General features: G+C 31.7%; 2 protein-coding genes across 2 annotated transcripts; both read left to right on the plus strand.

Annotated features, from left to right (window-relative positions):
* Window positions 1-3774: 3774 nt before the first annotated feature.
* LOC105962778 (uncharacterized) lies at window positions 3775-5668 on the plus strand. Its single transcript, XM_012987102.2, has 2 exons — window positions 3775-3886; window positions 4873-5668. The coding sequence occupies exon 2, from the start codon at window positions 5003-5005 to the stop codon at window positions 5492-5494; it is 492 nt and encodes a 163-aa protein (XP_012842556.2). The 5' UTR covers window positions 3775-3886; window positions 4873-5002; the 3' UTR covers window positions 5495-5668.
* A 5842-nt stretch (window positions 5669-11510) lies between these two features.
* On the plus strand, window positions 11511-13708 carry LOC105962771 (protein C2-DOMAIN ABA-RELATED 7). Its single transcript, XM_012987094.2, has 3 exons — window positions 11511-11804; window positions 13063-13158; window positions 13232-13708. The coding sequence occupies exons 1-3, from the start codon at window positions 11697-11699 to the stop codon at window positions 13523-13525; spliced, it is 498 nt and encodes a 165-aa protein (XP_012842548.2). The 5' UTR covers window positions 11511-11696; the 3' UTR covers window positions 13526-13708.
* The last annotated feature ends 2549 nt before the right edge of the window (window positions 13709-16257 follow it).

Genomic DNA, 16257 nt, shown 5'->3' on the forward strand with positions numbered 1-16257 from the left:
CCAATTCCAAACCATAGACATCTCAAACATTTGATTCCAGCATTTCTTCTCCAAGGAAAACTCGAATAGCCTCTTAAAACTCGTACGCTTGCGCTTATTCCAATTCTTCATCTTTGAGCTTGCTAGGATCGTATCACTAGGATAGAAGGTGGAGAAGTGATGTGAAGAGACATGTGTCATGCTAGGGTAAGAAAGCGGCTATAGACCTAAGATAATACATATATGTATTATCCCACGTGGTTAAGAAAGGCCCATGGGGATTCATAGTAGAGTAGTACAAATACTTTTCTTGTATTTGTAAAGCACCAAGTGATAATAAATACATCAAATATTCTCTTAAAAGACTTATATCTTTCAACGTAATAATAACATTCTCTTATTGATATCCGATAAAAGTCATAATTATATAAGTAGTTTGGCTTATAAAAGCTCTACGCAATTGTAGGGTCTTTTATATACTATTTTCATCCTCAAAATATCTTATTTCACCGCCAAATTAAATATATTTCATGTTTTACCTCTTTCTTCTTCTTACACCTATATTCTGTACAAATTCATAAACCGTCCACCACTAACTAGTTAAAATATTTATAAAAGGGACCATTACAAATAAATCCATAATGGGCTACTTATTCATAAAGATGAACAGACAAAAAACTCTTTTACAAAAAGTCCAGACAGTATCTAGGTGTGTGTAAAAGACTAAAATACCCCTTACATTTTTATATGCTCCAATTATATTCTTTAATTCAATTTAACCTCAATTTGACCCCTAGTGTCACCAATTATTTAATTTTGAACCAAAATTCAATTTTAAGTATAATTTTGGCCGTCGCCGCTGATGAATGCCGGTCAACCGATGTTGACTTTTTTTTCTCTTTTTTTTTCGAACAATAATATTGTTGTGGTTGATAATCATATTAACTATATTACAGTTTGACATAATAATATTAATTATATTATAGTTTAACACAATATCATTGGTACATTACTCTCTAGCACAATAATATATATTAACACAACAAAAATCATTGTTATTGTGTAATAGAGTAATAATAATATGTTGACCGTTCAACAAAGACAAACATAATAAAAGACTAAGAGAATTAATATTGATGTGGTTGACTGTAATATTATTGTCAACCACGGTAATATATTACTGTAACAACGCCGGAGACCGGCGGTTAACGTTGAAAACCAACAGAGGAAAAAAAAAGTCAACGCCGGAAACCGGCAGCAAAGGAAACAGAAAAAAAAAAAGTTTAAGAAAGAAAAATTCAAAATTGGATTTTTGTGGTCAAAATTAATGAAATTGAAGTTAAATTGAGGTAACAATTAGGAATTGAGTTTAAAGGGTTGGTGGTAATTTTGTCGTATACATTAATTATGTCTTTACATATAATACATATTAAATGGAGTGACTAATTGGCGAAATAGATATAACCTCTGAATCTATAATAATAAAGATGATTGGTCAGAAACTTACATAAAAAGCCCTTATAAAAAAACTCTACCATTTTTATTAAAATCTTTACCACAAAATCTCACTCTATCCACCTTAAGTGAACAATACCTTTGTTAGAGAAAAAAACATCTCCAAAGATCAAAAAAATAGGAATTCGCTTTTTTGGAGAAATAAATTAAGATGCTCGTATGGAAGGTCCTTAACTTCCTCCAATATTGGCCAGTTTGACTTAATAGTTAATATAATTTTGTTTCAAAAAAGAAAGATTACATAATTTGCCGGTCATATAATATGGAAGTTTAAATATCTTATTATAAATATTTCATTTAAAAAAAAGAAGTGGAAATAACTTAGAACACATGAGGATTAAGCGAATATAAGTAAGGATGGTGGATTAGAAATTCGAGGGGTATTTATATTATTTTATATATTTTTGGTGGTCAATTAAGATACTTTGGAGTTGCAAATAGCACTAATCTAAATTTAATAGCACCACTCTAAATAAAACATATTTTCTTTCACACACATTAACTCATTTTCAATTAAAATGTGGATCAAAATTATTTTTCTTTTACACTCACAACACACCAAGACACACATCACACCGACCGAGTCGTTTCAAATATTACAGCATTATAATAAAAAAATAAAAAATAACATTTCTTCCAATTGCAAAAACTTCAGCCGGTCGATCCGGTCCGAGTTTCAAAAACTGGTTGCAAAATCTAAATCTTTTAGATCGGCAATTTCAACTGTGACTGAGGCAGTGTGTTATTTGGGAATGTTTGAAAATTAGTTGTATGGGTGGCAAACGAGCTGAGCCGGCTCGAAAAAAACTCGAATTCGGACTTGAGTTTTTCGAACTTGAGCTCGCGAGCTCAAGCCAGTTTTTAGTTGTTCGTGAGCTCACGAGCCAACTCGCGATCCTTATTATTATTTTTTTTATATATATTATTTTTATTGAAATAATGTATAATAATGTAAAATATTATAGAAATAAATAAAAATAAAATATAAATATTAAAATATATAAATAATTACAATTTATTGTTTATTTTGTATTTTTTAACATAATTTTTAATGATAATTAAAAAAGAGGGTAAATTACAAACACCCCCCTGAGGTATTGGCAAATTACAAAAACACCCCTCTTGTTTGGATAATTACATCTAACCCCCTCAAGTATGATTTTTTCTTAGACATCCACCTTTATGGTGCCAAATTCAACATAGTCATCTAGATTCCGTGAAATGTGCTCTAGTTTGTACTCGTTTTGTGTAAAAAATACAGTTTCCGATGCACCACAAACTGATATATACAAGCTAAAAATCACATATTATGCTCATCTTGCTTCATATTGTAGAGTTTGAATGGGATAAAACGGGTACAAAAGTGATAATATTCTATATAATCTCGAAGATTCCACTAAATTTAAGGAGTTGAGGGGGTAGATGTAATTATCCAAACAAGAGGGGGTTTTTGTAATTTGACCATACCTCAGGGGTGTTTGTAATTTACCCTTAAAAAATATTAAAACAAAAAAACAACAACAAAATGAGCCTAAGCTCTAGCTTGATAAAATTGACGCGAGCTCGAGCTTGAGCCAAAAAAAGAAGGAACTCGATGAGCTCGACAAAATAGGAATTCGAGTCTGCGAAAAGAGGCGAGCCCGGCTCGTTCACGCCCCTAATTCGGCGTTTTAGTTTGAGATTAAATTGAAAACGAATGCTCCGCTAATGTGAGAAAATAGGACGGCCACTAATAAAGAAACACGTGTACATACTTTTATTAAATTGCAACCCATTTTAACTGCTCTAGTTTACAACAATGAATATGCTTCTATTTCAAAATACTCTAGTTAACAGTAACGAGTTTATATTGGCAATTAAATCTTTTTTTTTCTTTTTCTTTTTATTCGTGTCTTTTTTTTTCCATTTTATTTAAATAAAACTTATATGTACGTTTTTGTTTTGATAAATTATATGCACATTATAACACTTTGTAATTTATTTTAAAATGTTATTTTTTTAATATCACATGTCGTAATATATTAATTAAAAAGATTCTAATTTTGTCAGACTCAATTGTATTAATTTAGAAGATTTAATATACTAATTTTATTGTTTGTTTTAATTAATACTATATATAGGAAATAAAAAGTTACATCTACATCGAAATTACAAAGAAATTACAAAGTATTTTTTAATGAACAAACAAGGGTTGCTAAAAAATTAAAAAGATACATAAAAATAGATAAAAAGCGATTTCAGTGTTCCAAGTAACGCTTTTCAAAAATTTTGAATCCTGCCCAAACAATTTTAATGGGTTCTTTCTTATCGGTTAGCTCATATTATATTATCACAGAACAAAATAAATCTGAGACCGTAAAATATTTGTTGCTCTCACTCCACTTTCTCAATGGTATGTACTTCTTCTCCATCTAATTTTCCCTTCTTTTATATATAAAAAAAAAAGCTTATCTTATCTTCAGTTATGGTCTCTGATTATCTCCCCTAATTATCTCTTGAAAATTCAGCAATTTTTTTCTTACATGTATTGGCTATGGTGGCAGTTGGGGTTATCTCTTTTTTTCTTACATACATGTATTGGCTATTTTGGCAGTTGGGGTTATCTCTTTTTTTCTTACATGTATTCGCCAATTAAACTAAGATAAGAAATAAGTCAAGGGTTGCTCTCAATTTTGTTTCACTTTTACATTAACTGATTAGGGATTTTTTTTTTTTAAATCAGTTGGACTATGCAATGCAGGAATGTAAGTTTAGGTCAAGATGTGAAGGATTATGTTGGATTTTAAACTTTTAAGGCCTCGTTTGGTTGAGGAGATTAGTCGTAAACTCGTAATAAACTAAATAGTTGGACATTATTTGATGTTTGGTATGTCCAGTAACTTGTCGGGTCGATCCGCAAATATTATATTATCATGGCGGCTTATTTTGCCTTCTAGGCACGTTTTTTATTGGATCTTCCAAGATCCAACAATACAATTGATTTTCATTAGATTATTTAATCTTTTCTTGGTTAATCTTATCTTGGCAACCAAACGAGGCCTAAGGATATGTAAGAGAAATGGGCTAAAACATACAAGTCTATCCAGTACTTGAATCCAATGTAAAACTGTTATCATATATTGAGTTAAGTAGTTTTGTAGATGCCAAGCATTTGCGGTACTTGAATCGACATGATTTCTTGGTCTTGTTTGGTGTAACTATGTAACTGTTGTGTCAATCGAGTAATTAGCAATTTAGCACTGAATCAATTCCTGTAAACAGTTCTTGATCGATGTTTTCGTTTTTTTTTTTAATGAAATTGCCTATAACTGTGGATTTTGTTTTACCGAATGCGAATGTTAGTAATTGACATGTAATAGTTTTTGTGGGTGTTATTAGGTGATCGGAGAACACTTTGGAGACTCTTCGTACGCCACATGAAAATATTGGCTTCCCCAAACCTCGGATAAGAAAGTTCTTCATGCAACCACTGCCTTTTATTACATAGATCAAACAAAGCTTTTTTAGGATGTTGTCCTTTACGAAAACATTCACCATTTTTCCCTCTCGAACTCCACGCAGTTTCCCACACCGCCACGTTCCCTCGCTCGTAGCAACGAGAAGCAGTATCGAAAATGACAATAATACCCCCAACTTGGACGGCTTCGATGCGATGCCACCTGTCCAACAACCGCCGCCCATAACCCCACCAGGTTCAGTGGAAATACGGTTCAAAAGAGGTTCGAGGCGAAGAAAGCAAGAAGGCGACGGCGATACGAGTAGAATCGGGTCGAAGAAGGCTCCGGTTCCGAAGAATTGGGAGTCGATGACTCTCAACGAGAAGCTCTTGGAGCTGTATGTGGGTGAAAAGGGCGCCCTGTTTTGGCTGAACAAGTTTGCGTATGCTTCGATATTTATTGTTATCGGGGGTTGGATTGTGTTTCGATTTGTTGGTCCCGCACTGAATTTATACCAGCTGGATACTCCTCCGTTGGCTCCAACTGCAATGTTCAAGGAATAAATATTAGCCAAACGTATCTCAAATGTTAATTCGACAGTCGAAATTTTTGTATCGTGGAACTACGCTCGAGTTGCTATTATGTATTATGTGTTAATTAAGTTTTATCTATCTTATACTGCTGCATTCTTTGGTTGTAATGATACAGAGTAAATAACATGGTGTTAATTTAATCAACATACAATGCTCAATAATTCTCTAGTAATTATTGCACAACAATTGCACCTGTGTAATTTTTCCAGTCCTATACAATGATTTTTTTTTTATATGCACTATAAAGTAATACAAATTCTAAATCAGTGAAATTTAGGAGGAATCAATAAAAGGGAGGGGCAAGTTAGTAATAGTGGACCATAAAAAAGGAATTAGGACATTTACATACTTTGGACCTTTGGTTCAATAAAAGTGTTTCGACTAAATATTTCAATTTATACAAGTCTTTTAACTAATTTAGCATATATGTTGTGAGTTGTGACTATTTCACTCTTAATTTCATTACCATAATTATTTGTATACATAAGTTAGGGGCTGAACATGGATCGGTTAGGGTAATTACGGTCAATTACCTACCCGACCACCCGATTTTGCTGATTATTGAAAATCATTACCGGCCCAATTATTATAGGTCGAATATTGGTTGACAACCAACTTTGTCGAATAAACAATAGATCGGTTGGAGGTATTATCGGTAATATATTTATTAATTTCTTTAATATTTTTTTTATAATAGTAAGATGTGTTTAAAAGTTTTTTAGAAGTTATTTAAAATTTTATGAAAACTTATATTGTAAAAATCTTAACTTTAAAATTATGTTTTTTTTTTTTTTTTATTAAACTTCTACAATAAGGCCCCGTTTGGTTGCCAAGATAAGCCATGATTAACTAAATAGTTGGATTTAATTTGATGTTTGGTATCCTCAATAACTTGCCGGGTCGACCCGCCAAAATTAAATAATCATGGCTTATCTTGCCTCTTAATGAGTTTTTTTTGTTGGACCTTTCAAGCTCCAATAAAATAATTGGGTCTCATTAGATTATTTAATCTTATCTTGGCTAATCTTATCTTGCCAACCAAACGGGGCCTAAGTAAATAGTAAATAGGACAAATGGAAATATGCTCATGACAAGGGACTTAAATGCACATAGATCCAGACAAAAAATAGTCTTGCAAATACACCAATCCCAAGTCTTTTTGTCTAAAATACCCATCATGATATAATTTTTATCAATTCTACCCATTATACTCTAACTTCATCAATATTGCACATTGGCCTCGGATTGGAATAAATATATCACATTAATCCCGATTTTCATAATTTTTTGAATTTTCTTTTTCGAAAATATTTTTTTCTTCTGATTTTTTTTTCAGGCCAGATTCCGACATTGATTATTTATTTATTTATTTTTGAAACCTTATTACTGAGTATCCTGTTAACACAAAATTATTGTCTGAGACATAATAATGAATGCCAAAACAGTATTACTATCCCAAATAATATACTGTTTCGAACACTAATACTGTGACATACTGTCCCGAACAATAATTTACGAATATTACTTTCCTGAGCAACATTATTATTAATATTATTATCCCAAATAGTAATATTACTGCACGAGACAGTAATATTACGGTCGAAGACAACAAAATTGCCGGCCAAGACGATAAAATTAATTAATACATTAGTAATATTAATTTTTTTTCTGAGACAATTATATTAATTAAAATATTTTTTTAATAAAAAAAATGTCAACGCCGGAGACTGACTGTCGACTGTCAACGTCGATTGACCCGCCGAAAAAAAATCAGAATTTTTTTTTTTCAAAAAAAATAATAATAAATAAAATCAACGCCGGAGACTGACGGTCTCCGGCGATGGATGTCAAAATTGAGGTCAAAATTGGAATGAGTGTTAGAATTAGTTCATTGGTGAAAATTGGTAAAGCTAAATTGGGTGTAAATCTTGAAATTAGAGTTGAATTAGAGTTTCAATGAATTGGGAGTAATTTGGGTATATGTAAAAGGATTCTCCTTATTTGCAAATAAGTTTGAATGATGTGGATTTATTTGCAAGACAAAAAAATTGGATGTCTATTTTTTATTTAATTGCTCTTGTCATTTACCCTACAAAATATAGGCTTAATCCCACTTTGCACCCTCAAAACACAATAAATCTTTCACAATGCACCCTGAATTGAATAGTAAAGACAATTTCATTTTTCATTGGTGTTTTTTTTTTCGGGGTGCAAAATAAAAAAATAAATTGTTATTTTTTTGAACGTCCAACTAATTTCGAGCGGACAAAGTGCGAAAAAATAAAAATTACACCGGAATATTTAAAAAAATATATTTTCTTACAAAATAAAATAAAATAAACTTTTATCACTAAATTATTCGATTGATGAGTCTTTTATGGTAACCGGTGGAAAAATATTAGGTAAAAATATTTGTAAGAAAATATGATTTTCAGATAACTTGACAACGAAATAACTGAATGATGGTTTTCGTAAAATAATTTGTTTTGATAAAAAAATATAATTTTTAAATAAGTTGATGAGATGTATTTTTATTTTTGTAATTTATAGATTCAAAATGATTGATGAATAAAAAAAATATTTGACATTTGGCATCCTAAAAAAACACCATTAAAAATGTCAAATTACATTTTTTAGCTTTAAAAATTTATTTATAGTGCATTATGCATAATTTGTTGTGTTTGGAGGGTGCAAAGTGCTATTAATTTATTTCGAGGGTACAAAGTGCCAAAATAGTATATTTCAAGAGTGCAAAGTAAGATTAAGCCCAAATATAAGGTCAAACTATTTTTGGAAAAAAAGGGTTTATCGCAATCCACATGCTTGTATTTTCTTTAATTATGAAAACAACTCTCCATATTATTTTACTGGAAAAATTCCAACTATAGTAGAACCTCGATAAATCAATAATCTCGTTTAAATAATAATTTACCCCGGTTCCAATTTAGTGAAAATGTATTAAACTATTGGTTTGATAATTTAATATTTTGCTATATTAATAGAATTTTACTAGTTTTAAATCTATTAATTTATAGAGGTTTAAGTGTATTATTTAATTTCATGTGTGCTAAAAATTAATCATTATAAAAATATTTGTGCTTATATGTATAATATGATGAGGTTTTAGCAATGGGATCACTATTTCAAATCCCAACTTTTGCTTACTTGAATACCAAAAAAATAAGAAAATAAATAATTAATTGTAAATTACTTTAATAGCGAAAATTAAAACCAAAAAAATATTACAAATACTATTTTTCTTTCTTAAATACCAAATAATCAAAAACCCTAAAAAAACCATTTCCCTCCTCACTCACAAACCCCTCACCTCCTCCACCTTTTTCTTCTCCCTCCCCCGAAAACCCTCCTAAAAAACCTCAAAACTAAAGAAATCAAAACCTTACACAACTTGCAAAATGGCGTCAAATGACAATAGAATGGTAGTTTACGAGCAAGGAGAACCCATTAAGGTATGCATTCATGTATTTTTTGAGCTAAAACATCGATTTTGATTCTTTTTTTTTTTTTTTTTTTAAATTTGCCATTTTTTTTCGACACATACAGGTCGAAAATGTGCTTATTTTTCGACATGTATGTGTCGAAAAACATAACAATTGATATTTTATTCATTTTCGACACTTAAGTGTCGAAAATAGCAGTAACATTCGACAATTACCTGTCGAATTTTGCTACAATTTTCGACACCTAAGCGTCGCAAATGACCCAAATTTTCGACACTTAAGTGTCGAAAATGACCACTATTTTGATAAGCAATGTGCTTATCAAAATTTGTGTACAATTCCGGTATCTCGGGACCTCTGACTGGTTCGTTGCTCGAATCACCAACGTCTATAGTCGAGGGAAGAGCCGGCACCGGATTCCTTGAGGAAGAACCCTCTCCATACTTCTTCTTGGTCGTGGTCTTTTTCTTGGTCGTGATTGCCTTGCCCTTGCCCTTATCGGATAATTCCTTCCTCTCCTTACGGTTCGAGACAGTCGGAGGTATACGAGGTTCACGTGGTTCTTCCACTGCAAAATAACACAAAAATAAAAATAAATACACATAATATAAACACAAGCAAATAAAAATAGGAAAGAAAAAAAATTAATAAATAAATAAAAATTACACAGAATGAATTCGACAGCAAACTGTCGAAATGTGCAAGCATATTCGATAGAAAGCTGTCGAAATTTTGTAGAAAATTCGACAGATAGATGTCGAATTCTCTAGAACATTTCGACAGTTTGCTGTCGAATTTATTCTGTCGAATTACCAAAAAAAATTCAAAATAATCGACAACTACATGTCGAATTTCGTAGAATTTTCGACATCAATCTGTCGAAAATCCTGAAAAAAACGACATGTACAGGTCGATTATTTTGAACGAAGAACCGACCCACGAATCTCAAATCAATGCTCAAATCGACTAAAATTAGATGCACCCATCACTAATTAACGATCATTTCTACCTAAAACAATCAAATCCTAATTACCCATATCAAACAATCAAATCCTAAATAAATATTAAAGAAAAAAAATTCGAAAAAAAATATTACTTGTACAACAAAGGCGGCGGCGGCTTGATAACAATGGACGAAGAAGCGGCAGCGGCGTTCGGTGGCGTTCGGCGGCGTTCGGCGGCGGCGAGGCTTGGAGAGGAGAAGAAATGGTGGAGGGTTTTTTTTTTTTTTTTACAACAAAGGTTTTTTTATTTATTTGGTTTTAGAATAGGTAATTTCAAAAAAAAAAATTGATATAATTGATATTTTGTATGACAGGGTGTTTTTGTACTTTTCTTTTTATTTTGGTATTAAAGTAAGAAAAAACTTATAAATATGTACTCAATTTTGGTTTTAAATTTGGTAGTATTCAAGTAAGCAAAATTTGGGATTTGAAATAGTTGCCCCCTTTAGCAATATGATGTACAAGGATAAATGCTACTCCCTCCTATTCATAAGAACCGTCTCTTTTAAAAAATATTTTATTGTATATTATCTGTCATTTTAGATTTTCAATCATGCATTAATTACTTAATTTGCAGTTTATACTCTTATTAACTCTTTATAATTCTCATTTTAATTCATTTCTCTCTCTCTCTCTCTCTCTCTCTCTCTCTTTATTAAGGTTAAGATAAAGTCATTTTAGTCTAAAAGCATACATTTTTCATAAAATCAAGACACATTTAATGAAATCTTTTATCCGTGTGCAAAGCTAAAATCGACTGTTAAAAGGGAACGAAAGGAGTATTAACTAAAAATAAAGGGTTAAATGCAGTTTACACCTCTAATGGATACCCTCTGTAACACTTGTCCCCCTAAACTACATTTGTAACACTTACACCCCTCAAGCTCAATTCAAATTGTATTTTAAATCCTAATACCTTAAAATTTTCTTTTTTTATTTAAAATAATAACTAAAAGAGTAATTAAAATATACAACTAAAAATATATGTTGAAAAATGTAATGTTTTAAAATTTTAAAATATTATCTTGTACTGTTCAGTACATATTTAATAAATAACATCTAATTGTTATTAGACCAATTAATCGAATATATTCATATCGATAAATTTTAAGAAATCAATACATAAATAATAATAATCTGAAGTTTTTAAATTTATTTTAGTTCATATTTTTTTTTTAAATATATTTTTATTCATTAATTATTATACAACATATATTACCTTTTATTTATTTTTCCAATAATTTAATTTTAGTTACTTTTCAATTTTTATGATCCAATAACTATTAAATTGTTATGTTTATTATGTTTTAATTTTAAAATATAAAATACTACATGTTGAGGTGGTAAGTATTACAAATGATACTTTAAGGGAGTAAATGTTACATATGGTATATTTCAGGGGTGCAAAACGTATTCTGCCCAAAAATAAAATTGTAAAAAAGTGTAACCGATGGACCTAAAATAAAATGGTCAATTTCGTGCGTCGCCGCATAAAAAGTGGAAAAACTGATGACAGTTTTTGAATTGGTACATAGATTTAGGACTCATTAAAATATGTGCGATGACAAGTTGTGGAATAAACAAAGACTTGTGCATTGATTGCTGTCTTAAATATACTAAGGCGACCATTGTCCTTTGATTTTCTTTTCAATTAAAACAAACTCTTCCGGCAGGAAAAAGAAAAGAAAAAGAAAGAAAGAATAGGAAATGGATGTTCTGGGTCTTGTGAGGATTCGTGTCCGCCGAGGAATCAATCTCGCCGTGCGCGACACTGTCAGCAGCGATCCTTATTGCGTCATCACCTGCGCTACTCAGGTCAATTTTCTTATTCTTTTTTCTTGCCTATTTTGATTTGTTTTTGCATCTATATATAGCGAGAAATATTATTTATGGTCAATTCTTTCATTTTTGTTTTTTTGGTTGTTTAATTAACGGAATATTACTATATGCTGATGAAGATTTTCAAACGCTTTTTGTCTTCCTTTGTCGCTGAGATTTGACAGTTCGTTCAACAGCCTTTCGATTTTAGCCTTACCTTGTTTTGGACTTCTTCGACCCTACACCGGACACCCGGTGATAAACACAGGGTTGTCGGTCTTCTGCTGGCACGTGTCTTTTTTTTGTATTTTATAATATATTCTACGCTTGGGTCCTGTAGGGATTTAAAAAAAATACAAAAACAAACACGTGATAGAAGAAGACTCACCCGGTGTTTATCACCGGGTGTAGGGTCAAAGGAGCCCCTTGTTTAGACTTTAAAATTGACTTTTCTTTCCCCAAAAAACATAAAGTGTAAATTACGGCCATCTTGAAGTACAATTAAATTACGAAAAAATTCATTTTGTTTTGGTAATTACGACCATTCCCTCAACCATGATTTTTTCTTAAATGTCCACTCTCATGGTGTCAAATTCAACGCAATCTTTTAGATTCTATGGAATGTTCTGTAGTTTATACTCGTTTTGAGCAAAAATGTAATTTCTGATGCACATCGAGACACATCATATAATTATCTTTTTTTCAATATGTGGAGCTCGAATAATGTAAAATCGGTAGAAACTGGAGAATATTTCACATACTCTAGAAGATTCCACCAAATTTGACACCGCAAGGGCGGACATGTAAGAAGATTCATAGTTGAGAGGTAGTTGTAATTACCCAAACATGAGGGCATTTTTTTCGTAATTTAACCTTACCTCAGAGGGTGGCCGTAATTTACCCATCAAATACAATACAAATGGCCATATTTTTTTTTTCAAAGAAACATATTTTACCAAACATTCTTACTGTTTTTTTTTTTCCAAAAAAACACAATTCATTGTGTGAGATAGTCAAGAAAAGAAGGTCAAGTATGAAACATATATATCATGAAAGATGAAACATAGGATGTCTAATCCAACATTAAATTACATTGATGCAGAAACGGAACCATGCCTCTAGCCATTTAAGAAAATTAATTCTTCAATTAAGATTGATAAGTAGATATTTAGTATAACTACTAGCACTAAATTGATCGATGTTGTTCCGATATTTATACGGCATGGATGGTGTATCTTAATTCTTACATATGCAGAAAGTGAAAACTAAGGTTGTGAGAGGAACCTGCAACCCCGTGTGGAACGAGGAGCTCACTATTTACATTAAGGACCTCGATGTTCCTATCGTTCTGGTAATTACCATTAAATTAATTCCAACTATATAATTATATATATGTATACTTACACATTATAGTATAAATATAGTGTGTGTTCGACAAAGACACGTTCACGGTGGATGACAGCATGGGAAGAGCAAAAATAGACATAAAACCGTTGATAGAATGTCTGAGGATGGGATTGGAAGGTCTGCCAGATGGCACTAAAGTTGACAGGGTTCAGCCGAGTAAAGATAATTGCTTAGCCGACGAGAGCTGTATTATTTGGAACAAAGGCGGCAAAATGACGCAAGACATGCTTCTCCGACTTGAAGACGTCGAGTGCGGTCAAATTGAGATCCAAATCGAATGGATTCAACTTCCCGGTAACAAAGGTCTCTAAAGAACTTAATATTTTGTCTGAAACAGAAACGATAATGAGTTGATTAGGTATGCAACATAAATAAGAGTGCTTGCATTCCTTGGTGATTTATGTATAAACCTTCACTTTTACGAAACTTGTATATTTTTGTTTGTTTTCCATATGTAATTTATCGACTTTCATGCATGTTTTGCCCTTTCTTAAGTCCATGTATCTCATGTAATGGAGGTTAATTCCCATGCTATTGTTCGGGGTGAAAAACGTGTTATAGTAACAGGTTCGAGACTTGAGATTTTGTGAAATATATTGGAATGTGATGGGGGTGGTTTTTAAAAAAAAAATGCGATCATTGGAAATAAAAATTGAAATGTTGAAAAAATATCATTATATAAAAATTGAGTTCGATTCAGAATCTGATTTTTTTTTTCTGGTTGTCCGATCCGGTCAACTCCTTCATTGATGATGGTGAGACTATGGTATCACAAAGTACATCTCAGCTCTCAGTTTATTGACATCACATGTGGATAACTTTAACAAAAGAGGGAGAGAGACATTCACTATAGCATTACTTTAACACCTGGTTGTGCATGTGCCAAGCTTGATTTTGACCCTGTTTGACTCCGAATCTTTCTTCACCGTACCTTGGGGTGAACATAAACCCGCCTAACCTGACCCGTCCGCCCGACCCGAGCCGACCCGCCCGAAACCCGCAAATTTCACCTATAAAATTTTGTCTATTAGCAGTTTGGTTTTGTGTACACCCGAGTATAATGTGTCGGTTGGCGGGTTCGACAATTAAAACCCGCAACCCGCCCGCAAATAGCGCATATGGTTCAAGTAAACAATGTATATTACACCTACTTATCTGCCCCAAAAAATAATCATTTGAGGATTTCTTAAGATAAAAACAAAAAGGCATGAAATAGAGTCAGTGGGAAATTAGAAGTAAAAACAAGAGGGAGTAGAGCCTGTAGGCCATTTTACTGTGAATAAGTAGTCTTTTGTTTGGAAGAAATGTAACTTGAAAGGCACTGTTTCGAATTCCACGGGTTTTTTTTGTTACAACTTTTGTTGGCATTGCATATTTGTTCCACCGTCCGCCACCCGCCCGCCACCCGCCTCACCCGAACCAACCCGAACCGTGCGGTTTTGGACTATAAATTGGTAGTTGCAGTTTGCTTGTATTTTTTACCGAAACCCGCCCAAACCCGCCCATGTTCACCCCTTGTCCGTACCCATCAAAATAGGGAAGTTTTAGATCAATCCATTGGCTTTCAATAGCTCGGACATATAATGAGAGAGGTATAGCCCAAATGACAAATTAGAATTTGAAATGCATGGAATTTTGTTTAGATGGTGGATGTATTTTGATATATATAGTTCAACGTTAGTAGAAAAAAAATATTTATTGATTTGAACATACTTAATCGCCCGATGGTTTGCAAATGAAGTATCTATTTCTATTTATATTATTTCACCATCTCAATGGACGGGTTGATCAAGATAAGATTATATGGATTCATAATTCCAAAGACTTTTTACATGATATTCTAATGCAGATGTTTCTAGTAAGTCTTTAGAATAATGATTAAGTATGAACAAGTCTCATATGGTCGTTTATAAGGATAATTATATTTTTCGTGCCAGGAAAACTCTTTAAACTCTTTAAAATATCCCTCTAAACGACTAACAAAAATATTTCTGAAATTACAACATATGTTTAATTATTTTTTTACATATTAAGAGCATCTACGATTGGTCGTTATATTGCCATTTCTTAGTCTAATTTAGGTGTTTTTAGCCTCCCACCCGAAATTCCTATATCACCATTACACCTAAAATTATCGAGATTTGGTTTTAGCATACCACCGTGGTCAACCCCCATATAAACATATACTCAAATTCTATTTTTCCACCAAATGTTTTGGTGAAGGAATTTTCATCTCCCACTGGTCCACATTTTTCATATTTTTTCCACCAAATCCTATTTTTCCTACCAAATATATAGGTGAAAATATGATTTGGTGTAATTAACACCATTTTGTTAAGTAGCATATTAAATAACGATTTTAACTAATTGCACCTGATTACCAACTTATTAGTATATTTATCGTAAATACTAGGGGTGTGCACGAGCCGAGCTCGCCTCATTTGGGAGGCTCGAGCTCGAGCTCGAGCCTAAGCTCATTTTGTAGGTTTTTTTAATATTTTTTAATTATTATATTTATTATTTGTAAAAAATATTTAAAAAAATACAAAATAAACAATAAATTGTTATTATATATATATATATATATATATATTATTTTTATTTATTTCTATAATATTTTATATTATTATACATTATTTAAATAAAAAAATAATATGTAGTATAATAATAATAATAATAATAATAATAATAATAATAATAATAATAATAATAATAATAATAATAATAATAATAATAAATAAGGCTCACGAGTCGGCTCGTGAGCTCACGAACAACTAAAAACTAGCTAAAGCTCGAGCTCGAGATCGAAAAACTCGAGTTCGAGTTTCTCTCGAGTCGGCTCATCGAGCTCACGAGTCGACTCGTCTCGTTTACCACCCCTAGTAAATACATTGGTGTTAATTACTAAATTAGGTTTTAAAATATAAATACATTATTATTAACAAATACATTAATTCTAATAATATAAATATGCTTATTTTTAATTAATTTGTATATTTTTTTGGTTTCAGTGTTGATTAGTTTATTTCTTTACTTAACTAAT

The sequence above is a fragment of the Erythranthe guttata genome, chromosome 12, assembly GCF_056151865.1.
Source record: "Erythranthe guttata isolate IM_541 chromosome 12, IM_541, whole genome shotgun sequence".
In the NCBI taxonomy this organism is placed as follows: Eukaryota; Viridiplantae; Streptophyta; class Magnoliopsida; order Lamiales; family Phrymaceae; genus Erythranthe; species Erythranthe guttata.